This window comes from Gossypium hirsutum, chromosome D11 (genome assembly GCF_007990345.1).
Source record: "Gossypium hirsutum isolate 1008001.06 chromosome D11, Gossypium_hirsutum_v2.1, whole genome shotgun sequence".
Lineage (NCBI taxonomy): Eukaryota > Viridiplantae > Streptophyta > Magnoliopsida > Malvales > Malvaceae > Gossypium > Gossypium hirsutum.
Window position 1 is genome coordinate 1953848 of NC_053447.1, and position 25466 is coordinate 1979313.

Here is a 25466-nt window from a genome sequence, read left to right on the forward strand (position 1 = left end):
TTTGTTGACTTAAATCTCCATAGAAATGATTTTATTGAACAAAGATATATAACTTAATTAAACCTACATGTACAAATGTTCATCAATCTTCTACAAACTTCAAGCTTTTTGATATATAATATAATATTCTTCATAGCTATCTCCACTAAGGAAGCTCTTGATTCTTCTCCACAACTCTAACCCCGTTTGCAGATCTAAGCACATTGGCCTGATTACATTGAACAAAACCATAAATAAACACAACCCAAAGTGTAAAAATAAAATAAAACTGATATTGCAGACACCCATATGTATTCTTGAATTATTTTTAAGTACCTGAGTTTCGGTGATTTCAACTGCAAAACCATCAACAATGACCAAAGATAAGGTCTTCTTATAGGTACCAGCTTGAAGGGTACTTGCCAAAAGCTCGTCGTGCTTCTTACTCAGATACAAATCAAGCTCATACGCCCCTTTTTTAGTTCTATTAAACAACAATAAGAAAACATAAACATGGAGAAAGAAACTTGCAGATAGATAATTAAAATATGAAGCAGTAATGATATAATGAAACTCACTGATCAGCTCGAAGACGCTGGTATTCAGGATCATAGTTCATGAAAACAAAGTATAGCTCAGTTCTTGTGCTGCCCATTGCCACTATTCTTTTTTTCCAGGTTTGGGTTGGTCAGTTTTTGCATTTTCCAAGCTCATTATGGTAGGTATTTATACCTGAACAGTGACATATAGACCCACCTTTCAAACACACACATACATAATATATATTCAACCACAAATTCAATCTTTTCAAAGATCTTAATTAAATAAAAACCAACAACAACTATATAATAAATTTCCAGCTAGCATTTAACCAAATAATCACAACAAAAAGTCAAAAGGAACCCTAATTCTGAAATATGAACTATAATATGTAGTAGAGTTTAATAATGTGCAGATTAATTAATGTGAAGTGTGAACATATTCATTGACCTGAGCAGATATTAACAGTCCTTGCAACATTTCTATAAGTATTTATTATATTATGATACCTTAACGTTCATACCGACAAATAGAAACATCTAATCTAGCCAACTTAAATTTTAGCTTAGTTTCTAATCAATCTGGTAAGCTCGATGAAAGTCAAACTTAAATATGCATTTTCACACAACCCAAAATGTAGTTATATGCTTAATAAAATATATGTTACAATGTTGACATTGTTTGCTAATTTTCGTAAAATAAGATACAATTTTATACTATAAAATACGACAAACATAAATAATATTGTATATATAGATTTTTATAAGCGAAATTTTTAAAAGAATGGCACGTAATCTTAATTACCAATATTTATAAAAACAAAGACGACTTTATATGTGATAAAGAACACTATCATGGTAATTAAACTAATGCATGGCTATTGGAAGGATTATAAAATTGATCTTTTAACGTGTAATCAACCAAAACAATCATAGTAATTAAAAAAAGAACAAATAAATACAGTATCGATTGGATATACTTTGAACAATTTAGCAATTCCAATGGTAGAGCATGCTGTTACTACGTGAAATTCATGGGAGTGTGTAACATACAGTATTATAATCATTAAATTGATAAGATTACTAGTTTTTTAATTCAGTTGGTTTGATCAATTTAATTGTTAGACCAATAATAATTAAAAATTCATAATTTTTTTATTAAATCGATTCACCTTATTCAACTATTGATTTTTGTCTTAGTTTCTAATTTTTATCGATTTCAAACAATTTTTGATTCAATCGATTCAACCCTGTTATTTGAACTAATATACTGATCCATTTTTTATCCAATCTATTCCTATTTCAATAACACCGGTCACATCATCAAAACTGCACAAAAACCAAGTTCAAGAATAAAAAAGGATCCAATTGCCACATTTCAGTACCAAAATAAACTTAATTACCATGTCAGGGTCCAAAACATATATTATCCCTGATAATATTAGACTATTAAGTAAAAATAAAGGCAACAAAAATATCTTGTCTGACAGTAAACTAGTGGATGCATGCGTTCCTTCTCCAAGTCGGCAAAAACCCCGTGCACGTGAGAACATTACGTACCTGGTAGGAAAGAAGGGTGAACTGCAGTGGCAAAAATATGGAGGTGGGTCCCACAAATTATTATCCACGTGTCAGTTCATCAGAGGATGATGGGAAGAGGAAAGGAGATTGTTAAGAGAGACATGGTAGTCGTGTGAGAACTTAATTGGCAGCTACGGGTTTTGTTTTTAATTTTCAGACAGACAGTTGTCAGTCACGTGCTCCTCCAATCTTATGTCACCCGCAAACTCTACGCAAAACCCACACGTGGGGAACCTTTTTTAACTTTGTTTGACCGTACAGATTCCGATTCTTCCAATAAATGTTAGGCAATGGCCAATAGGCGAAATCCGCATTTCTCTTTCATCATTGAATTATAGATGCAATGAACTTAATAAAATTTTATTCTGTGATATTATCTAATCAAATAACAGGTGATGATATAATAGTAAAAGTATTTATCATTTTAGATGTAATTATGTTATTATTTAAGTTTATTCCGTTATTATATTTCCTTAAAAAAATACTGAATTTATTCATTGAAAAATGATGGATTATATTAACCATCCAACGTTATCTAATGCGATAGAAAGAACTTCGGGCCAAGATGGAAACCAACCTTTGATGTCTTTTAAGACAAACAAACAACTCATCTCATAGGACATCACTAAGATTCATGATCAAGATTTGCCCGATTGCGGGCCTATCCTCCGGCAACATATTCGTACAAGACAACGCAATTAATGTCCAAAACCATCAAAGCTTGCTTCCGATCTATTCCTCGGGCATCAAATTCAAAAAACATAATTTTACCTTGTCTTATCATTACCTTGGCGGCACGTAAAAACATTACATGACCTGGCTTACTCACTCCCGTTAGTACTTCGAGTACAACAAGCCCGAAATTGAATATGTCAATTTTTTTTGGCTCACATGACCTTGATGATCGGAACCTTCCGTGCAATGATCGGTCAGCTGGAGGAAGCCGTAATCCGATAACCGAGCCGTGAAGTCGGTGTTTACGATGATGTTGGAGGATTTTATGTTTCCACGAACGTTCATTCTAATGTTGTTTTTGTTGCGGAAGCGACGATAATATTAATAACAATATTATCAGAAATATTTAGATAATTATTATGCCAACAATTATACTAAGAAAATTCCCAGTTAAATTGGAGGGGTCACAATGGTCCCGCTTAAAACCCAACAACTAGACAGAACTCACTTAGATATTTATAGCAATAATAACTAAATAAATATAACCAACATAAAGCTATTAAATATAAGCAAACAAATAAGAAATAAAATACCAGAGATTTAACGAGGTTCGGCCAATTTAGCTTACGTCCTCGGACACTACCAAATTAATATTTCTTCTAGAAATATTACAAAGGAGAAGATTTTGGGATCATACAACCAAAGGGGGAGGGGTTCTATATATAACAAACCAAACCCCCTCCATTTCTATCTTTTCCTAATGTGGGATATTGCCAATATTCAACAAATCTCCACCTTGGCGATATTCCACATCTTCGAACATCTTCTCATAACACAAACTTCAATAGTGTCTTCAATTTTGCAACCAATCGCCTTCTTCCCTTTTGGTAGTTGTGCCAGCTTCCACATCTTGTTTTTCTCTAGAGATTGCATTTCCTCTTCCATTGCACCTAACCATCTATAATTCTCTAAACTCTGAATGGCTTCGGTGTAAGTGGATGGAATATTATCAACAACTGGAAGTGCATAAGCTACCATGTCAGTGAAACGAGCAGGTTTCTGAATTTCTCGTCTCTGCCTTCTGACTGCAATTGGCTCTGATTGCTGTTGAGGTTCTTGGGTAGAAACCTCTTCCTCATCTGACTCTGCATCTGCCAATGAAGAATCACTAGTGGTACCTTTTGCTGGAATTACCACACTCTGCTCAAACTCCACCTGCTGCGGAGTACACTCCACCTGCTGCGAAGTACTACTCACTCCTTCTGGATTTACCTTATTCAACATGGCAGATTCATGAAAGGTAACATCCCTACTGATTATCGTCTTCTTTGCCTCTAGACACCACAAACGATATCCCTTAACACCAGCATTGAAGCCCATGAATAGAGCCTTCTTTGCTCTTGGATCTAACTTTGATTCTTTCACATGATAATATGCAATAGAACCAAAAATGCGCAAGGTGTCATAATCAGTAGCAGGTTTTCCATACCATTTCTCCAAAGGAGTCTTGCCATTTATAGCAGATGATGGCAAATGATTGATGAGATGTTGAGCGTACGTCACAGCCTCAGTCCAAAACTTTCTATCTAATCCAGCATTAGATAACATACATCGAACTTTCTCCACAAGCGTTCGATTCATACGCTCTGCCACCCCATTCTGTTGCGGTGTTCCACCTACGGTGAAGTGCCTTACTATGCCACAATCTTGGCATATCTTCAGGAAAGGATCGCTTTTATATTCTCCACCGTTGTCTGATCGGAGAACCTTAATCTTCCTTCCTGTCTGATTTTCAACTTTAGTTTTCCACTTAAGGAAAACTTCAAGCACCTCATCTTTGTTCTTCATAGGAAACACCCAAACTCGTCTGGAAAAATCATCAATAAAGGTGACAAAATAACGTCTTCCTCCAAGTGATGGAGTCTTGGACGGTCCCCATACATCAGAATGCACATAATCCAGAATACCTTTAGTATTGTGAATCCCAGTGCCAAATTTCACCCTTCGTTGTTTTCCCAGAACACAATGCTCGCAAAATTCAAGTTTGCAAGTCTTTGTACCTTTCAATAATCCTTGCTTGGCTAGAGTTTGCAAGGATTTTTCACCAGCATGGCCCAAACGCATATGCCACAGCTGTGTTGCCTCAGCGTCCTTCTTGGTACTCGTAATTGCTGCTGCTGTTGTCCCGACCACTGTACTACCTTGGTAGTAATACAGATTGTTCTTTCTTATGCCTTTCAACATCACCAATGCTCCTGAAGTTGCTTTAAGAACTCCATCTCGTATTGTCACAACTAGGCCTTTAGATTCTAACGACCCCAAAGAGATGAGATTCTTCTTCAACTTTGGGACATATCGTACATCCCGCAAAATTCTAGTAGATCCATCATGACTCCTCAGTTTAATTGAACCTATCCCGGCTATTTTACATGTGTTATCATTACCCATGTAAACAACCCCTCCATCTAGTTTTTGAAATTCAAAAAACCATTCCCAAATGGGACACATATGATAGGAACAACCAGAATCCATGATCCACTCATCTGCATGTGATGTTGAAGATGTCATACTAAGAGAAAAGTCTGACTCTGCTTCACTATTGCATTCTGCAACATTTGCATCTTGCGGAGTCTTCCCTTTTTTCTTCAATTTTGGACAATCTTTCTTCCAATGTCCTTTTTCTTTGCAAAAAGAACATTCATCTTTGGCAACAGCTCGACCTTTGGACTTTCTTCTCTTCCCCTTAGACTGACTTTGCTGACGACCTCTTGTTACCAATGCTTCCACTGCTGCTTCACTTGAACCTTTCAACTTATCCTTTCGGCGTAGTTCATAGCTATACAATGCAGCAGTTACTTCATTGAAAGTTACTTCCGATTTTCCATGAAGTAGAGTAGTTTCAAGGTACTCAAACTCCTCAGGAAGCGATCCCAACAACATTAACGCCAAGTCTTCGTCTTCAAAAGTCACATCCAAATTCAACAAATCAGCCACCAGCTGATTAAAATTGGTAATGTGCTCGTTCATCGTGGTACCAGGAACATAACTGAAACGAAACAGTCTTTTCTTCATATGTAACTTATTTTGACTGTTCTTCTTCAGAAATTTCTCCTCCAATGCTTTCCACAATTTACTTGCAGAAGTCTCTTTACTGAATGTATACTTCTGCTCTCTGGAAAGACATGATCGAATTGTACCACATGCCAATCGGTTGATGGTCTTCCATTCTTTATCATCAACCCCTTCTGGTTTTTCTTCCTCAATGGCAATATCTAGACCCTGTTGAAAGAGGGCATCTAGAAGCTCACTTTGCCACATGCCGAAATGACCTGTTCCATCAAAAATTTCCACTACAAATCTTGTATTTGCAGTTCCAATCCTCGGCAAAATGTACGAAGTGGAAGTTGTTGATATGGATGGTTTTTCTTCTGTCATTTTTGCCATAGCTTCTACTTAATAGCCACCAAATGCAGAATACCCACAAGCTTTAGGAAATGTTTCTGATGTGTAAGATCAGACTAAGCTGCAAACACAGAGCATACTACAAAACCTTGGCTCGGATACCAATTGTTGCGGAAGCGACGATAATATTAATAACAATATTATCAGAAATATTTAGATAATTATTATGCCAACAATTATACTAAGAAAATTCCCAGTTAAATTGGAGGGGTTACAATGGTCCCGCTTAAAACCCAACAACTAGACAGAACTCACTTAGATATTTATAGCAATAATAACTAAATAAATATAACCAACATAAAGCTATTAAATATAAGCAAACAAATAAGAAATAAAATACCAGAGATTTAACGAGGTTCGGCCAATTTAGCTTACGTCCTCGGACACTACCAAATTAATATTTCTTCTAGAAATATTACAAAGGAGAAGATTTTGGGATCATACAACCAAAGGGGGAGGGGTTCTATATATAACAAACCAAACCCCCTCCATTTCTATCTTTTCCTAATGTGGGATATTGCCAATATTCAACAGTTTTGATCATTCGGAGAGAGCTGTGCATGGATGAAATCGATTGCTCGTGCAATGCAAATAATAATTCGCAGACGTTGGTTCCAATTTAAGGCAGTTTGGCCACGCCTCCCACCTTGCTTAATCAAAAGAAATATTGTTTGAATATTCTTAAAAAATTAATATTTGGTTAAATTTTGTTACTAGCCTTTGCATTTTGGAAAAAGTTGTAGATTTAATCTCTATATTTTAATTTGGTTATTTTTAGTCTCTATACTTTTTAAATTTTAAAATTTCAGTCCTCACCAAATGATAATTATTATTAAATTCAATGTGATGTGACAAACATATTACTATATGTGCCAGCTTGTTATTTCAATATGTTACTCACTAAAAATTCAATCAATGGATTAACAACTGTTATTTTGTGTCAAAATTTAAATTTCAAAATTCGAAAAGTATAAAAACTTAAAATAATTTAATTGAAGAATATAAACTAAACCTACAACTATACACATGTTACAAGACTAGTAATTGAATTTAACCAAATAAATTTAATTGTTACTGTTATAAATATTAAAATTGATTAAATTAAAATTCAGAAATTAAATCTTAAAATTTAACCCCTCTAAAACCATTACGAAGTTAACGAAAAACTGACTTGAAAGCAAGTCAGCTAAGCTTCCCATAGGGTAATAGTCACAAAGAACAAGCTTGATCCTCTTGGGATATAAGTAAGCAGAGATGGGGACGAGATAGTCGCTGTTGTTGCAAACATGAGCCAATCTCTCGACTCTCCTGCCGAACTCACGCTCCATCATTCTGAAACCTTTTTAGAGCGCAAACTCTACCATCTGATAACACCACTTTTTCTGTCAACCCCATGTTGTTTTTGTTGTTTCCCATCATCAGACCGACGGGCATCCTTAAAATTTCCTTCAAAGACAGTGTTGGCCCGTGGCATTGATTTGGACAAGGACCTCTTACTTGGCGGTCATCGTTTCGAGTGATGAACCTTGGCCTGTTTTGTTCACCATCTCCTTTAAAATCTCTTTTCGATTATGCGAAAGACCTTGCGAGGACATTTTTCTTCAATTCAAAGGAAAAGCGAGGCAACTCACTAGGCTAATTAGTGATTATGCAGAGAATTATACACCTTCAATACATCAAATATAAAATTTTAATAAAGTTATCCAAAAGGGAAAACAAAATGTGGTTTCTTTCGGGATTTGTGGGTCTGATTTGGCGTTTTTTCTGGTGAGTTGAGAGGTTAAGAATTTTTGAATAACAAAAGAATATTTTTCACTATTTCTCTCTTCTGTTTATCATATTCTTTCAACTAGCAATCCCACAGGTTCCTCTGCACTCACCGACGCCATATGATCCGCAGCCATGTTAGCCAGACGTGGTGTATACTGCACTCTCGCTTCCCATTAGCTCTCAATTGTAATAAGCTTATCCTTAAAGGTGACCGGGGCCTCTTCTTCTCTATCCACCGCCATGTCGCCAACGTTCCGAGGATCATCTTCCCTTCGCCTGACTTCCTTTGTCGCCCTCCCTAAGCCGCTTTCTCTTGCCGCCTGACTTTGCATGATTTTAATTCAGATTTTTTAAAGTATATTATTTAATTCCAGTTGAGCAAAAACAACCACTAAACTTACAAACAAAACTATGAGTTTTAGAAATGAAAATAAATATGACAATAAAGGTGCAAAACGAACAGTTAACTTTTCATTAATAATGAAAACTATTACACCCTAAATTTGTTAGCCCAAGTCTGATCTTAATTTCTGGCAAGAAAATATTATTTTTCGTAAAATAAACACATTTTAAATTTATTTTTTAACAATTCAACTTCCTTTTAAATATTTATAATTATTTTTTCGAATAATATTTAAATTTATGTTTTAGCAAGTCTGCCATCTGACTTTTTTTCTGACCAATATTTAAAGCTTTGAGCATTGAATTCCTTATAAGACGACGGAATGAGACTTCGCTAGCTGTCAGTAAAGGAGGAAGACGGGGCTTGATATTTGATAAAGACCAATAAATGGGAGTAGTTCAAATGAATCTTATAATCATTCATCTCCTACATTTTACCTATATATTATTAACCAATTTTATTTCCATCATACAACTCAAAATTTCGTTTATTCTTCAATAACTTTTTGATAAATTTTAAATCCATTCAATTTGTATGTAAAAAAATATTAAAGAAAAAGTGAAAGCCACTCAATGCGGTAAATGGGACTAAACTTGATCTTGAGTCAACTTGATTCAGGTTTGAGTTAGATCGGTGTAAAATTTTAGATTATTTTTTAGGTTTAAGTTCGACTCGATTTAAAAAATAGATCTACAATTTTATTCAAGTCCAACTCGATCGTAATAATTCTTTTAGATGATTCATTTATATAAAAGAGAATCTTTAAAATATAATACATCAAATACACTAAAAATATTAAAATAAATATTTCCTAACAAAATTTAAAAAAATAGACATGTGATTTGGGTCAAGTTGAGCTCAGGCTGAAAGAATTTTGCTTAAGACTCGGCTTGTTTAAAAAAGAAGTTTAATATTTTATCTAAACCTTTTTAAAAAAAAATTTTAATTTTTTTTTATTTTTCGAGTGAATCTTCAAATTTGAACGTAAATGAAAGCATGATAGACTACATGTATTAGGTACGGACAGCTTGGATAAGCCCAAGTTGCCCATGTGTGATATAAATTCCCAATTAGTCAGATCTCATATAATAAAATGAAAAATGAAAAGTCAAGAAAGTTTTTTTGAGTCAAAGGAAAATTGGATATTCAAATGCAAAAGGATTGTCGTGTGGGATTAAATTTAACCATTTTTTGTATTTTTGCATTTTTGCATTTTGTCACATTGTGCCATATTCCCTTCAAAAACCAAAATACGCTGAAAGAAAAGCAAGGAAGGGGAAAGGAGGGGCATCCTAATGAGATCCTAGTCTCAAGACACAAAAAGGGATATGGCGAAATTGGTAGACGCTACGGACTTAATTGGATTGAGCCTTGGTATGGAAACCTACTAAGTGGTAACTTTCAAATTCAGAGAAATCCTGGAATAAAAAATGGACAATCCTGAGCCAAATCTTATTATTTTATTATTTTACGAAAATGAATATGAACAAAGGTTCAGCAAGCGAGAATAATAAAAAAAGGAAAGGATAGGTGCAGAGACTCAATGAAAACTATTCTAATAAATAGGGTTGACTATTGATAAAGGAATCCTTATATCGAATATCAAAATTCTAGAAAAGATGTAATATATACCTATTTTTTTATAAGTATACTAATGAAAAACTATCTCAAAAAGACGAACCGAACCCGTATTTTTTATTTCTATTATATGCAAAATCAATTTATATTTATATGAAAATATGAAGAAGAAAAAAGAATTGTTGTGAATCGATTCCCAAATTGAAGAAAGAATCGAATATTGTTTTTGGTCCATTTTTTCTCCAAAATAAGGCCTGTAACCAGTACAGCTCCTTGCCCAGTCAAAACCACCAGTTCTGCCCCCAACCCAACTCCATAACTCAATCCTTACATAAATAATCCCCCGTTTCTTTTTCTTTAATCAAATCCCTTCACTTTTTTTAAAAAAATCTTCATAAGAAAAAAATGACTCCATTTACTGTTATGTTAATGGTTCTTTTCCTTGTGTTCACCTTGTCTCAGGCCCGCTTTTTGACAGTTGAACCGGAGTTACGCCGCTCCGTTCGCCAGGTCCAGGCGAGATGGGCCGAGTTTCCTGTTTCTTTTTTAAATATATTTCATAAGAAAAGAAAAATGGCTCCATTTACTGTTATGTTAATGGTTATTTTCTTTGTGTTCACCTTGTCTCAGGCCCGTTTTTTGACAGTTGAACCGGAACTTGGCGCCACCGCCCAAGATACTATCTCGAATGTACCCGATTCCGACCCGAGAACCACAACAATCACTATCCTTCTCTCTGGAGATAGACCCGGGTCCGAACCCGCCGCAAAATTAGTTGATTTCAAGCACGGTGATGTCCCGGAAACCGACTCCGACGTGGTCTCCGTTCCTTTGGAGAGTATCAGTTTTCGTCCCGTTAACCGGTACTTCTCACGGTACCACCAAAGGTTCCGGCCTTTGAACTTACGGTTCCACAAGAAGCGCTATATTTCATACGGCGATGATATGATACTGTCCGACGAGAGAACACGTTTTGAACCGGAGTTACGCCGCTCCGTTCGCCAGGTCCAGGCGAGTTGGTCCGAGTTCCCCGGTGGCGGTGCCGAGTCCAAGGTGCCAGTAGATTTCATGAAGACTCATCACCACGTCCACGTACATTATCTTGGTGACGATCAGCATCAGCATCAGCAGCAGCACCACCACTATCACCATCAACACCGCCGCTACCATCACCTCCGTCACCATAACAGAGAGGACAAAAGTGGTAAAGTAGAAGAGCACGTGGGTGGCTCCTTGAAGAGATTAACCAAAATTTTTATCCATTTTTGAGGATAATTAACACGTGATTAAATATTAATCGTGCCTATGCATATAATATAAGCTTTTTAGGGTATTTTGCTGTACTTTATTGTCGCATATGTTTGGGAAAAGAACTACTTTTATATGAAAATTAAAGAATAATAGAGGCTTAAAATTCAGAAATATTGTTGTTTAAAGGGTTGAAAACGCAGTGGGAAACTATATTTATATATGGATGAATCCTTAGAAATGGTTGGCGCAAGAACCACTCTGTTGTGGGCTGCTGAGTTGAGCACATGGCGATGGGCTTACCTCGATTGCAGCTCCACTTACATCGGAGCACTTCCACGGAGGAGATCTCGGTCCGGTCATGCCGTGGAGGTTAATCTTCGAAAGACAGATGTTGGTGAAAGGGGCGTTTTTCAGGCCTTGTATTGAACCAGCTTTCTGTACTTTAACACCCCAAATGTTCTTCAACGTAACGCCCTTTACATATGGGAGAGCGTTCGGATTGAACTGGTTATCGGGGTGATCGCCGGTGTCGCCAGTGATTTTGATACCGGTTCTTACGTTCTCCATGAACACTTGAGATACTGTGATGTTCTTTATGAACCCTCCCCTGCCAATGTTGGTCTTGATGTTAACACCGATACCGGAGTTGTAAATAACTATGTTCTCGGCCAAGACGTGCTCCACTCCGCCGGAGGTTTCGCTTCCCACTGCGATACCGGCAAATGGGGATGACCCTGTTACACGTCGGATGGTGATGTGAGAGCTGGGACGTCCGTAAGCAATCCCGTATTCGTCCCATCCACTTTTTACAGCAACAAGATCATCTCCGGTTGAAATGAACGAGTCTTCTATGCAAACATTGGAGCTTGAATCTGTGCGAATAATGCATGATAGCAAACAAAGTTAATGATTGAAAGATTTCAAGAAGTTAGGGTACCTAGATTCCAATAAAGTTACGAACCCGAAACTGAACCGAGGAAAAACCTATCCCTATTGTTTCAGTTTTTCCTCTGGGTGTTTGAATGTTGCACAATGGCATGAACTTGAACATAAACAAGCCTGCTCTAGTGCTTGCTTGTGAATAAAAATGAAACCCTAAGCAAGATGAATGCAACGAGTAAAATTGCTTTCGGTTCTTACCTGGATCGATCCCATCGGTGTTCGGCGAGTCGGTCGGAGCCAGGATGGTAACATATCGAATAACAACATTGCTGTAAAAAAACCACTACACAAGTTATGGTTCTAAACTTGAAATTCTTACAAGGGATTAAAACACAACAGCTAACAAAGTTGCTACAATCTGAATGTTCCATATTATTGCATTACCTGCAATAAACAGGGTGAATGTTCCAAAAAGGTGAATTTTTAAAAATCACATTGGAAATAATAATGCCTCTGGAATTCATAAATTCAACAAGATTTGGTCTTGTAAACTGGAGATTTCCCTGTCTCCACATGTTCCACCAGATACCTCCTTGACCATCAATTGTGCCATTCTCACCTGTTGAAGAAGATCCACGACAAATAAATCATGTTGTTTTATCAGATCATTAAAGTGATTCGAGACGATTAACCGTATAATGTTTCAGGCTATCAGAGCGATTATTCGCAGATGTACCGGTGATCACCACATCTCGTAATCCATCTCCATGAATGAAGCTCATGTATCTTCCTCCAGGGCGTTCCCTTCCCCTTCCATAAGATGGTAAAGGAGCAACCAATGGCCATGTCCATGTGTCCTAACGTAAGAAGCATAAGATCCCAACAAAATCATATGTCGCTACTGGATTTCAACTTAGCTCAAGATAATCACAACCGTAAAAGTACTATAAATATCTTTATACCAGAAGTTAAATTATATTTTTGTTCCATCTACTCAAAAATAAATAAATTAATTCCTGTATACTAGATTAAAACGCAAACTGGGCTTTTTATTAAAAAAATCATAAAATACACATGTTGTGCTTATTCTATCAATCATATCAATTTTTAATAGTAAAAATGAATAAATTTTAGTTTACTCTTTGTGCTAACCTACAGATAATATTTTACTCATTTTTAAATAAAAAGAATAAAATGTAATTTAACTCCGAAATTTCATGATTCTTTTACCTCATCACAACATAATAACAACATGAAGATCCATGAATTACGTCCCCGGTGCTCGTTTACTAAACATTTTCAAATACCGATATAAAGATACGTTCTTTCAAGAAGAGAAAGATATGAACATCGTCCACTTCAATTAAGAATCTTTTAACACTGTAACAAGAGTGACAGCATTATATTGATCTAGATAGAGCACTAAGTTGGACAACAATGGTTGCCAGCTATCTATCTGTCTGGTCTCAGTGGCATGCACATGCCACCGTACTACGGAGACCCACAATGTTTATTTCTCATTAATTAATTACTATCTGTCTTTTTTAAAATGCATGGACCCCCCTGGTTCAAAAAGAGACATCTTTACCCCGAAATTTCAACACCACCACCCTGGCTGAGCCAATACAATAAGTCTCATTAAAATTGGCATATCTACAATGTTCTTATTACAACACATTCCAATTCATATCATCCTATATTAATAATAATAATAATAATATATATCAATTGAATTAAAATTCAATCAACAATATTAATTATCTTTTTACAAGATAATGATGTGTTACTTCAATTCTATTTAGTATTGGATATTAAATGTTTTCTCCTAATACGAATATTTTAGGCAATGTAACATTTATCTAACCCATGATTGATTCTTTTTAATATGTAAGTAATACTTTAGGCAATGTAAAATTTTAAAATAAGTCCCAAAACCTAAAATATGAAAAAAAAAAGGAGAGGGTAAAACAACATTTAATCCCAAAATATGGTAATTTTTTCAACTTAATCCTCGTCCACCTTATTTTTTGAAGTTTACAATTTTTTCAATTTTCATTTGTGGGATTAAATTGAAGTAATGATTTGGCATAACTTTAGGTTGGTGTGATTACATGAATTAAAAGTAAAAAAATTTGACCAAGCTTAAAAAGTTGCTAAGCTCGTAGCCTAAAACTTGCATTATCCAAAAACAAATAGCAGAATGGAATTATTATAAACCAATGATAAAACTTCAACCAAACAGTACAGAATTCACCCTAATTCTAACTTCAAATTGCAGAGTTTTCAGCAACAAATACAGCAAAATTAAGCAATATTAGCAAAGAAATGGAAAAAGATATTGAGATAGTACCTGAGTGGCTTTGATGACGGCGCCTCTAGCCAAATAAAGAGTCATATGACTAGTAAGATTAAAGCTCTCCGTTAAGTACACCCCAGGAGGCACATAAAGCAAGGTCCCACCTCTCCTTCTCAGATGTTGAATCCGGTATATAGCTTCCCGGAAAGCCTTCGTATTGAGTGTCTTTCCATCACCGACGCCGCCGAAATCCGTTATCGATACCTTATCGTTGCGGTACCTCATCGGAACTATCCCCGAGCACGTTATCAAGTACCCAAATGAAATGTGGAACCAAAAGGTGAAGCAACAAAGCAAAACCGAAACCAACAGTTGAATTCGAAACATTGTTTTTAGAAAAAAAATTGGGGGAAGTATTGATGTGGAGAGTGACAATGAGAAAAGGAACAAAATGAACTTTTGATTTGGTGTTTGAATGAATGGGGGAGGATCTGCAGAGTGAAACAAGGAGAAAGATACAATGGGTTTTGATTATTTTAGTTGGTGAAGAACAGGGAAAATGAAGAACAAAGAATTAAAATACTATTATTTAAAGATTAAAAAAGGGAGTGTGAAGAATCAAGATTGAGAGAGAATTTAAAAAGAAGAAGCTAAGGCTGAAAGTAGAGTAAGAGGAATGTATGGCTCTTTGTAATTAACAAAATAATTGGGGTACCCGATGCACGGTTCTAATATAAAATGGAATTTATAAAAAATAAAAATATATAAATTAAATAAACTCTTAGTTAAATTTTTCGGCCTTACAATTTTTTAAAATTTAAATTAGTAAATATAAAATTACACTTTAAACCTCTAAAAATATAATTTAATATTTTAAAATTTATAATGATATAATGATGAAATTATATTTTTACTATTATAAAAATTACAATTTAATTTCGACTACCTAAAATAATTTTCTAGTTTCACCCTGATTGTGATATTGAAAAATAGTTTAGAGGATAAGGCACTGGCTCACCCTATTTGAATGGATAATCATATTATTTTAATGGTGATTAGAGATAAAAGAAAGGAGAAGAGCTTGAGGATTGAGGAGGTGTGTGAAAGGTATTCATGTAGGTTGATCTCAATTGCACATGTTTAGGTTAATTGGTCTCTTTCGTAGATCTTGTTAAATTGGTAATATGAAATCACTTAAGTTATAAGGTATGTAGGTACCAAGTAATGATTATTTTTTGTTGAAGTTTTATGGTTGTCAAGAATGATTGACTTACATATTTCTCGAATTTTAAAGAGATCGTTTATGTCAAAAATAGTGTGACTAATAGAGCTAAATGAGTCAAATTTAATTAAATAATAACTAAATTGGTAAAAGAGTTAAATTTAGCGAAGAAAGTGCAAAAGTAGTAGTACTAATAATACCGTAACATTATTCTTTCTCTTTTTTTCAATATTGAAATAAACGGCGTTTTAGACAAACAGTGGACATTATAAAAGTTTTGTTGATGTTGCTAACGTACCGACATGTACACTTCCAGACGTTTTCTTGTGCACATCATTTCATACTTTTGCTATGATTATGTAAATTATTATTTATCTGCCAATAGGATTTGATAAGGCATGGTTAATGGGCAGCACAAAATTGGAGAAAGCCATCAAAGTTTGGGCTGTATGTTTTTGTTGTTACCTACTTTTCCTTGATAAATATTTATTTATGTGTATGTGTGTGTATTATTGGAATGGTTGGTTGGCCTGGCAATGCCACCCTTGCTCGCAATCCACAGCTTTCAACATTATATACAGAAAATGGTTAATATAATATTTCTTTACTTGAAATGTTTAATTTAATAATTGATACTTGAATTCAGTTTTAATATTTAATCTAATACAATTTTTTTCAATTGCTAATTATTTGAGTTTAATTTTAATATTTAATTTGATACTTAATCTTTTTTGTCTCAATTAAGTATTTATATTTTCTTTATTAGAGTATAGGTGGCAAATATTCATGAGATCATATGATACCATTTAATCTAATTACTAAATTGAATATTAAAACTAAATTAAAAAAGAATGTAAATATCAAATTAAATATTAAAACTAAACTGTACTAAAGATAAGAAATTGGCTCTCAAATAATAGAAAATCTTAGCTTAGCTACGAAGGATTTTGATTAGAACGTTACTTTTTTTTTAGATTCTCAGCGTAGTTAACCTGCCTCTTGGGGGCGTTGCAAATAATGGATTCGATTTATTTTGGCTATCTGACCTAAATAAAAATAATTTGAATTAGATCGTGTAGTAAAATCTTAATTTGAAATTATCTACCTTTCAATATTTTGTTATCTTCAAGTACACTTTCATATAATTCAAAATCGAAATATAACACACAAATAATCCATAGTACGGATACCAATTGAAATAATAGAACAATTATCTGTTCTACAAAACTGCACTCTAAGAGTTCAAATATGTGAGAAAAACACCCGAGAATGACAGAAATTTTGAGACTTGCGATTCATACATGGGTCGGATCCAACTGGATGACAATTTATCTTTTTAAAGGAAACAAATTAATGCTCTCACGAAATACACACCATCCAACATTTTATCGGATAACGGTCCCTAGAATTGGAGCCTCCCTTGCATTTAATGAGCGACGCTAACATTTTGCTCAACCTGCCTACACCTTAATTACAACACTCCAAACGCCTTCCTAGTAGAGAACCCTACATCTAGCATTCTTTCTCTTAGAGTTGTAATTGAACCGAGCCCAGCTCAAATACTGTCAACTCGAGCTCGATCGAACATCTATTTTAATTTCATGTTCGAGTTCGGTTAAGTTCATTTACCAATTTTTGTACTCAAGCTCGAACTTGACTCGATAATTACGCTTAATGTTAATAATATATATTAAAGGTAATATTGTAATTTAATAATATAAAAATATGAAAAGCTCGATAAGGCTCGCAAGCTATTCGAGTTGAGTATTACTAAAAGCTCAAATTTAACTCCATTGATAGCTCAAGCTACTCAAGCTCAAACTCAACTCTATAATTACCAAATCGAGTTCGAACTTTTTTCAAATTGACCTCAAATAGCTTGCGAGCACCAATGTCTTATTTACACTAAACCTAAAATAATAATAATAAAAACAATACTAGAAATATATATAAAATTAAAATAAAAGAGACCCTCTTCAGATTAGTACAAATAACTTGCTACATAAGTCAATTCATATCATTTACCAATTACCAACATACATACCATTATATCTACCAGACCTGACTTTTCTACAACAGGAACATGCAAAAACTAAAGATATTAACAGTTTCTATCCCTGTTTACATATTTACAAACAAATAACAATTTCACCACCCCTATTATTCAACATAGAGAACACCACCAAGAAATTTTCGATTTTGTTTCTTCATTTAGTAAATCCGTAGGCCGCGGATGAGTTTTAATTATCAGCTACTATCAACACAAGACACCTAGAGATCATGTTCTAGTTAAAAAGAAGCATAAAATACAATAGAGAAGTTCACTCTGCTACCAGGGAATCTAATAACAAGAGTATCTTACTTATCACCCACAATGATTTACCTTGATGGTGCTAATTGGGACCTGGACTATTCACATTCTTTCGATCGGCTCAGTCCGATCCTGAACAGCCAAATGCTCTGAAACATCAGCCAGTGACTTGAGGTTGCACTTTATCAATGCCTCGACAAAGTAGCATGTTTCATCCTTGGTGTTCCCTTCTGGTACATCCACTACAAATGATTCGATCACCAATGTTCCTGGTCTGCCATCAATGACCTTGGGATGGACTGTAACAATGGATGAGTAGTTCTGCCAATTTGCATAGCACAAGGGGTAATTTTGCAGTTTCAGCAAATTAGATCATGATGTAAGTTTAGGTTACATTATGAAGTTCAAAATTCGACCCAGAAAAGAAGAGGTCAATGCAGGATTGGTGCAATGGCATTCATATAAATTCAAATATTAAAACAAAAGGAGGCACATAATACCAGATCCATTCCATTCCATGCAAAAAACCAGGAAATCAATGGCAATTCCAACATGAAAGGGTCTAGGTTAAATGTACCAGTAGCACAATATAAATTGCCAACAAAAATAATTGAGTAGAGAGGATAAGGCCACATAAAGCATATAAATTGCCCCAGACAGAATGCAGGCAAGAAGCTCATTCATGCGACTAGCCAAATTCAGCAGACATAGCTTTGGCAAGTCAATATGTACGATATATATCTCCTAGTAGACCCTAAAAGACTTCATAGATTGAATAATGATTTTGATAATTTGTACTTGATCTAGTCTTATTTCGATGACTGGCAACAGAAGTTGGCATATTCAATACTCCACCTTACAGGTAACCATATCCAAAGCCTTGTAACATTTTCAGCTAATTTATGTATTTACATAATCTAACAGAAACATATCAACTAATACGAGACAGAAAGAAGTTAGTTTGAGATGAATACCTATACCTCAGTCGAGATCATATGTTTAAAAACTAAAAAATTATAGGAACTCAATGAGCATGTATTTAAATTTTTCGTATATGGTGTATAAAGACTTCAATCAAATGGAAAATTCATACCTTCAACCTGTGATCTCCTCCAACAATCCTCATGCTCAAGATGTGCTCGTCATCATCTAGATACTCTAACCTTTCGGTGCTAGTTGTGGCCGGCAAACCTGACTTAACATTGACTTCTCTAACACTTCCAATCTGAAGGTCACCTTGTAGAACACACCTACTAACAAATGGCTTGTACTTCTGCGGCTGATCGAATCTCCTCACCAAAGACCAAACCTGATTGAGCAAAGACCGATAATTGTTCACTAACAAAGAAAACAGTTCCAAGTTTGCCTTCAATCAAACAAATTAAACCCTGAAACTTAATCTCAAAGTAATCTTATTTGCAACTACACAACCTTTAGACTTCATTTCCACACTCGAGTGAAATGAAAGTTTAACGAAAATCTCCTGTTCCATTTCTATTCAAACAAAGCAAATACTTAGCAAAATTATACAAGAAAACAACAAGTTTACGAAGTAAATTCTACTAATTACTCCTCAATCAAAAGTTACTAATTAAAATCACACGCTATAAATAGCTAAAGTTCAGTGATAACTTCACAATTCTAATCAATCCCTACTTTAATTTCGATTTCCTATATATATTCAATAAACATGCAATGAAAAATGAAAGGAAGAATACGGAACTACGCAAAAAAGACTTCCATTTCCAGATCTATGTACGGATCTAACACCAATCCAATTCATTCTATTAAAAGAAGTAATTATTATTGAAAGCAATTAAAAAGAAAAAAAAGAGAAACATACAAGATGAACTGGAGCTTTGATGTGTTTAACGAGCGAAGAACTGCACTGATTTTCTTTAACGTCGTGTTTATGGTACTTCTTGATGAACTCTTCTTCTACCTTAGTAAACCTGTTCCCGTTCATGGTGATATAATTATTGGTCACCATCAAGGTAACCTTAGCAGAAACCCTAGCACGGGGATGAGAGACGGGGCAAAAAAAAACTGGTAAAAAAGCCGACGGCGGGGAAGGAGAAATTAGCGGGTTCGGGTTCGGATTACAGGAATACTAGAAAGGTCCGAAGCGAAACGACATCGGGCAAGTCCAAGAGCGAAAGGTCCTGCTTTTTTCGCATCTCATCACCTGGAATTATTAATTATTAATTATTTAATATAATATTGGAAAAAGAAGAAGCAAGTAGCAAAAGAATAAAATTGGGTATTATCGTTCATTCGTACTTTTCAGGAACGTACTTGAAGTAAACGACTGCGTATTTAAAGGCTTTTGCTTTGCCGCTGGTCTCTGAATTATATTGGGCCAATTCTTTTAGCCCAAAATTTCCTGCCCAATGGTTTACTCGACCCTAAATTCGAGCTTCGAAGAGTTGGATCAAATTTTAATTTTAAAGTTTTGAGTTTAATTTGAGGTTTAACACTGATCTAATTAGGTTAGATTAAGTTAGTCTTCTTTTAAAAAGAAATAGCACTGACAACATGTTTGGTTGGAGGTATTAATCTTCTATTCTCTCGTCCATTCCCTCATTCAGTAGATTTGTCTTAAGGATTGGGTAGTTTGTTCTATTCGACTTGACTTGATCGGGCTTGGATAAAGATTTTTTCACCTCTTCCAACTTGACCCGAATTCAATTAAAATGATAAAAAGTATATTTTAAAAAGTTAAATTTAATTATAATTAAAAATATAATTTTTATTATTTTATTACTTTTTAAATAATAAAATAGACTTTTTAAGCGAGTTGGCCCAAAAATAAATCTGGACTTAAAAATTTTTGAAATCAAGCCTCGGTTCGACCTAATTCGACTAATGGACACCTCTAATTTAGTGAAATAATTCACTACGATGACAAAAAAAAAAGATTTGCTCAATGAAATGGTTATAACTGATAATAACATTTAATATAATTTATGATAAAAGAATTGACATTTTTAATTCACGTAATCTGTTTAAATTATTATAAAATTAATAATAAATAAAATAATATTTTGTATCAAATGTAAAATTATCAGTTAAATCTATCCCCTTAAATAATTTTAGCAACCAAATAATATAATACTTTTTATTCATCTATTTCATTCCACCAACCATAAAATATAATATTTGTTATTTATTTATTCCATTTTTATTGCTATTCTATTCGGTTTTATTAAGTTGAAGCACCATAATCATATTAAAAACGCACTGTATTATCCAAAACTCATCTCAATTAAATGATCATATTCTAATTTTACTGCATTTTCGTACAAAACACTACTAAAAGCCTAAACCAGCCAACATTAAATTGATAAAATCATCCCAAAACACCCCTACCATTTACAATTTCTAATAAAAATAGTTATAATATTGCATTTTATCAGTTTTATTTAAAAAATAAATTGATTTGTGTACGTAGATTAAAGAGTAAATTAAATTTTTTTTGTTAAATTTTTATCAATTTTTATAAACTAGCGTAGTTGATAGAATAATCAAAAATTTATTCTATGTATAAAGATATTTTTAACAGTAAAAATAAATATTTTTTAATATAAAAATTAAATTATTATTTAATCTAATTTATAGAGATTATTTTATCTATTTTTAAGGAGAGGTAAATTAGGTAAATTTTAAGTAGATAAGTTTTTTCTATAAATAAAAAAGAAAGATAAAATTTCATTATGAGAAATGCAAATGGTAGCGATGTAATTCTATTTAGCAAGACAATCCCATAACAATTCAGCATCAAAAGATGGCATTCTCGCAAGCAACTCGTCCTCAAACGGCTGTTCCTCTGCCACCACCATCATCGGATAATCATTCGAAACGGAGGACGATGAATTCTCAGCTCTCAAAAACCCATCTCCGGACACCGTCGGCGACATCAACTCCTTGCTTAAATCGTCGCTAAAAACCATAGGCGACAACGACGAAGACGATGAACATCCTGGACGATCAAAGTTGCCCTTCTTGGCCTTCTTTTTAGTTCTCTCTGTTTTCATCTTTTGACAAATGGCTTGAATCTTAGCGTCCACCATGTTTTTCAAGGCATTGAACTGAGCACAATCTACAAACCCAAACTTGCTTGGGTCCTTCAAATTTGGGAAATTCAACCTCGCGTAATCCCCTCTAAGTTTATAAGCTGCTCGATCATATGCCAAAGCGGCAGTTTCAGCTGTTTCGTAAGTGCCTAACCAGACACGGTTTCTGTTTTGTGGAAGTCTGATCTCGGCTACCCATTTACCCCACCGTCTTTGTCTTACCCCCCTATAAAGGTTCTTCTTTTGTGGGCTGCTCAAGTATTTAGCCGCTGCCGTCGTCGATGCATGGTTTTGGCCGTTTTGAATCGGATTCGTTAGACATTTGAATGAAAACGAAGCGTTTTCTTTCTTCTCGTGGCTGAATTTTTCGAGGAGGTCCCTTTGCCGGTGATAGACTGAAGAGCCTAATGGTTCGTAAACGCCGGCCATGGTTGATGATGGTGCGCAACGGGAGAAGATTGAATCTATGGTATTTGAGCCTCCTGATAATATGAGCTGTGATAACGAAGACCCGATATTAGCACCGTCGTTGAATCCACAAACATGATCTGTTTTTTGCATTTTTTTTTGGAAACCAAAACAGAGGAAGCAGTCTTAAACAGAGGTAGAAGAAATGAATATTTGAAGGATGAAGAAGAATTGTTGGGTTGAATTTAAAATCTCATAGACACAAATTAAAAGAAAACCCCTGATTTTGGAAGATAGAAATGAAGAACAAATCAGATTCAAAGGGAAGATTTGTAGAATAATTATGCAGGAGAGACCAGAAACTAGTTCCAGGCTTCCAGCTTGGTGTATTTATAGCTGCACGGTAAAGCGAAGTTGCGAAAGCTTTGTCAGTGTCTTAACGTATCTTTTTGACATTTAGTCCCTTAACTTATATTTTTTCCCACTTTGGTCTTTGATTCTTTTAGTTCACATTAATCTTGGAACTGGGCAGGTTTTACCAATTTGGTGCATGAACTGCGATATTGTTAAAGTATAATTATGTGATATTATGAGATTTTACCATATCATCACCTATTTTTTAAAATTTTTTGAAACTTTTAAATATTTTTATTTTTTATTTTTTGTATTTTTACATTTTGTGTAAAAAAAATTTATATTTTCATGCTAGGTCATCACACCTTAACAATATCTAAGTTTAAGGATGAAATTCATAAAAATTATCAATTTTTAAAACTAGTGTAGACAAAATTTAAAGATCAAATTAAAAATAATTTACTAAATTCAAGGATTAAAAGTTTATTTTATCTCTACCTTTTAAGCTCAAGTTAATTGGATTACACTGTAATGGCCGCCACCACCTCCTGTCCCTTGAGAGAAATAAAAATCCAATTTTGGCCCTTTTATTTTACCAGTTTGTTTACATTGAATATTTTATTAGCCCTTGTATTGTATACAATTTATAGGTTTAGTCTATTTATTCTAAAATTATCAATTTTAGTTCATATATATTTCAAATTTTAACCTTAACCTAAATATTAGTAGTTAAATCTGTTAAATTAAATTACGTTTATTAGTTTTATATCATGTGTAAGTTGGGATTCAATCTCCATTTTTTAATTTGATTATTTTTAATTTTTATATTTTTTAGGTTTTGAAATTTCAGTCTTAATTCAAATAATAACAGTTAAATTACACTAACTAAAATGGCATAATTTTTTTATGAGTATTGTGTAAAAACAACAAATTGACATAATATCACACATGTAATAATATATTTGTCAAAAAGGTTGTGAAAATAATTATTTACTTTTTTTAGTTAATTTAGCTTATGTAATAATCCTTTTTAGTCTTTTTACATTCATAAATTTTTATTTTAGCTCTGAATTTTTTTATTTATTAATTCATTCAAATAATCCACCGTTACTTATTTTTCAAACAAATAGTAATGTGACATGTATATAATGAATTTTTTGTAGCATTTGACACACTTTTTTTTAATATGGAAAAAATCCGTGGAAAAAAAAGTGAATGTGAATGTTTCATGTATTCACGTGTTTAAACAAAATAACGTATCTGGTGGAATTAATGGAGAAAAATGAATATCAATATTTCGAAATTTTAAAGAAAACACAAGTACAGAAGCTTCGACCCAAGTCATATCGATTTTACTTCTAATTTGATATTTTTTTAATATTGTGGCCGATCAAAATATTGATCACAAATAAGATGTATTTGAATAGTTATAATTTAAATAAAATTCATATAAAGCATAATTACATTAAAAATTGAAATATATTTAAGCTCGTACATAGTAGGATTATAAGTGAGTTTAGTTTGGTTAAATCAGATTTTTTAAAATTTTCAACCTGTTATGATAATTTGGTTCAATTTTAAGTTTTTTGAATTTATTTTTAATAAAATGAACTTTATTTTTTAACTTTTAGATATTATTTGTTAAAATATATTTCATAAATATTTTTAGAAAAATTCACAATTTCAAATAAATAAAAATAATTAATAACCATTGATTTGTGAAAAAAATAAAATTTTAAATTAATTTAACTAATTCAAATATAAAATATTTATTTTATCCTTAACAAAGAAGAACAAGAAGGTCAAAAAGGGCGAGACCGTAATTTCACGCGCCAGCATTCTTACAAAGATATGGGAACCCCGTAAATCTTGTGTCGTAGAGTCAATTTTCCGCTTCAGATTTTGACTTTGATGCGAGATGGTGGGCCCCCACATCCTCCACAAACATGTCGGTCCGTACTTTTTATTATTTCTAAAATAGAATACTAACAAAAGTCAACTTTGTAAATTTTCTCCTTATCTATGGATTTTGCTTAATGTAGGTCAATATTTATGATTCATTAATATTTTTTTTAAGTAAAATTCATTAATTTATTTAATGAATATAACCATATCATTCAAGAAAAAAAATAGTAAATACTCGTAAATGGTAAATGATAAATTCTAACACAACAAATGTTTTATCCTCAGCATTAATAAAACATTATGGCATATTAACAATTGATTTTGACACAATTCAAGCACGACATATTTGGAGTAATTGCAAATACTTAATACGATAATGAAATTAGTCTCGGATGGTCCAAAGCAGCGAGCAAAATTCGACAAAAGAATCAATTATTCACCAAAGTAGAGAGAACGACACTAGTAAAATTAAGAGTGCATTCATAAGTAAGACTAAAAAACGTGTTACAAGAGAGACAAAAAGTTCTAAAATTGAAAATTTATTAAATAATAAAAAAAACAAAAAACATATAAAACTTAAGACAATATGTATCCAAATCGACTCATAAAATCATTTATTATTCTAAAACGCTATCAAAATAGAAACATATTAAGAAGTTGATGAAGAGCCATCCACTTTCTAATAAAAACTAGTGGTCACCGGTAAAGTTTTAGTGAACGACAGGCATTGTCATCTGTCCATCGCAACTTGCGAAGACAACAAATATATCCACAAAA

At 33.6% G+C, this 25466-nt stretch overlaps 5 protein-coding genes across 6 annotated transcripts; 1 reads left to right on the plus strand and 4 right to left on the minus strand.

Annotated features, from left to right (window-relative positions):
- On the minus strand, positions 1-762 carry LOC107903054 (subtilisin-like protease SBT2.5). The gene is made up of 3 exons (XM_016829114.2): positions 558-762; positions 316-463; positions 1-208 (listed from the first exon to the last, which is right to left on the minus strand). The coding sequence occupies exons 1-3, from the start codon at positions 632-634 to the stop codon at positions 146-148; spliced, it is 288 nt and encodes a 95-aa protein (XP_016684603.1). The 5' UTR covers positions 635-762; the 3' UTR covers positions 1-145.
- A 9593-nt stretch (positions 763-10355) lies between these two features.
- LOC107904470 (uncharacterized) lies at positions 10356-11409 on the plus strand. Of its 2 annotated transcripts, none has more exons than XM_016830855.2 (2): positions 10356-10497; positions 10618-11409. In XM_016830855.2, exons 1-2 carry the CDS (start codon positions 10393-10395, stop codon positions 11254-11256), a joined length of 744 nt encoding a protein of 247 aa, XP_016686344.1. In that variant the 5' UTR covers positions 10356-10392; the 3' UTR covers positions 11257-11409. The 2 variants fall into 2 exon arrangements, with proteins under 2 accessions (XP_016686344.1, XP_016686343.1); XM_016830854.2 differs by having other exon boundaries at positions 10376-10503.
- On the minus strand, positions 10374-15151 carry LOC107904469 (probable polygalacturonase). Its single transcript, XM_016830853.2, has 5 exons — positions 14471-15151; positions 12857-12977; positions 12565-12739; positions 12379-12449; positions 10374-12110 (listed from the first exon to the last, which is right to left on the minus strand). The coding sequence occupies exons 1-5, from the start codon at positions 14801-14803 to the stop codon at positions 11470-11472; spliced, it is 1341 nt and encodes a 446-aa protein (XP_016686342.1). The 5' UTR covers positions 14804-15151; the 3' UTR covers positions 10374-11469.
- A 2442-nt stretch (positions 15152-17593) lies between these two features.
- LOC107904467 (abscisic acid receptor PYL8) lies at positions 17594-20240 on the minus strand. The gene is made up of 3 exons (XM_016830851.2): positions 19793-20240; positions 19043-19258; positions 17594-18270 (listed from the first exon to the last, which is right to left on the minus strand). Exons 1-3 carry the CDS (start codon positions 19937-19939, stop codon positions 18052-18054), a joined length of 582 nt encoding a protein of 193 aa, XP_016686340.2. The 5' UTR covers positions 19940-20240; the 3' UTR covers positions 17594-18051.
- Positions 20241-21616: 1376 nt separating this feature from the next.
- LOC107904466 (ethylene-responsive transcription factor ERF061) lies at positions 21617-22905 on the minus strand. Its single transcript, XM_016830850.2, has one exon. It carries the CDS (start codon positions 22581-22583, stop codon positions 21693-21695), a length of 891 nt encoding a protein of 296 aa, XP_016686339.1. The 5' UTR covers positions 22584-22905; the 3' UTR covers positions 21617-21692.
- Between the last annotated feature and the right edge of the window lie 2561 nt (positions 22906-25466).

What these genes read in the sequence shown, in the direction of transcription:
- LOC107903054 (XM_016829114.2), bottom strand. Translation starts at nt 634, where the DNA reads ATGGGCAGCACAAGAACTGAGCTATACTTTGTTTTCATGAACTATGAT. An exon ending in CAGCGTCTTCGAGCTGATCA is followed by an intron (nt 464 to 557) that starts GTGAGTTTCATT and finishes GTTGTTTAATAG; the next exon opens with AACTAAAAAAGGGGCGTATG. An exon ending in TTGAAATCACCGAAACTCAG is followed by an intron (nt 209 to 315) that starts GTACTTAAAAAT and finishes CAATGTAATCAG; the next exon opens with GCCAATGTGCTTAGATCTGC.
- LOC107904470 (XM_016830854.2), top strand. Translation starts at nt 10,393, where the DNA reads ATGACTCCATTTACTGTTATGTTAATGGTTCTTTTCCTTGTGTTCACC. An exon ending in GCTCCGTTCGCCAGGTCCAG is followed by an intron (nt 10,504 to 10,617) that starts GCGAGATGGGCC and finishes ACCTTGTCTCAG; the next exon opens with GCCCGTTTTTTGACAGTTGA.
- LOC107904469 (XM_016830853.2), bottom strand. Translation starts at nt 14,803, where the DNA reads ATGTTTCGAATTCAACTGTTGGTTTCGGTTTTGCTTTGTTGCTTCACC. An exon ending in CCGTCATCAAAGCCACTCAG is followed by an intron (nt 12,978 to 14,470) that starts GTACTATCTCAA and finishes TTCTTACGTTAG; the next exon opens with GACACATGGACATGGCCATT. An exon ending in ACGAGATGTGGTGATCACCG is followed by an intron (nt 12,740 to 12,856) that starts GTACATCTGCGA and finishes CTTCTTCAACAG; the next exon opens with GTGAGAATGGCACAATTGAT.
- LOC107904467 (XM_016830851.2), bottom strand. Translation starts at nt 19,939, where the DNA reads ATGGTGACCAATAATTATATCACCATGAACGGGAACAGGTTTACTAAG. An exon ending in TCAAAGCTCCAGTTCATCTT is followed by an intron (nt 19,259 to 19,792) that starts GTATGTTTCTCT and finishes TTGCTCAATCAG; the next exon opens with GTTTGGTCTTTGGTGAGGAG. An exon ending in GAGGAGATCACAGGTTGAAG is followed by an intron (nt 18,271 to 19,042) that starts GTATGAATTTTC and finishes GCAAATTGGCAG; the next exon opens with AACTACTCATCCATTGTTAC.
- LOC107904466 (XM_016830850.2), bottom strand. Translation starts at nt 22,583, where the DNA reads ATGCAAAAAACAGATCATGTTTGTGGATTCAACGACGGTGCTAATATC.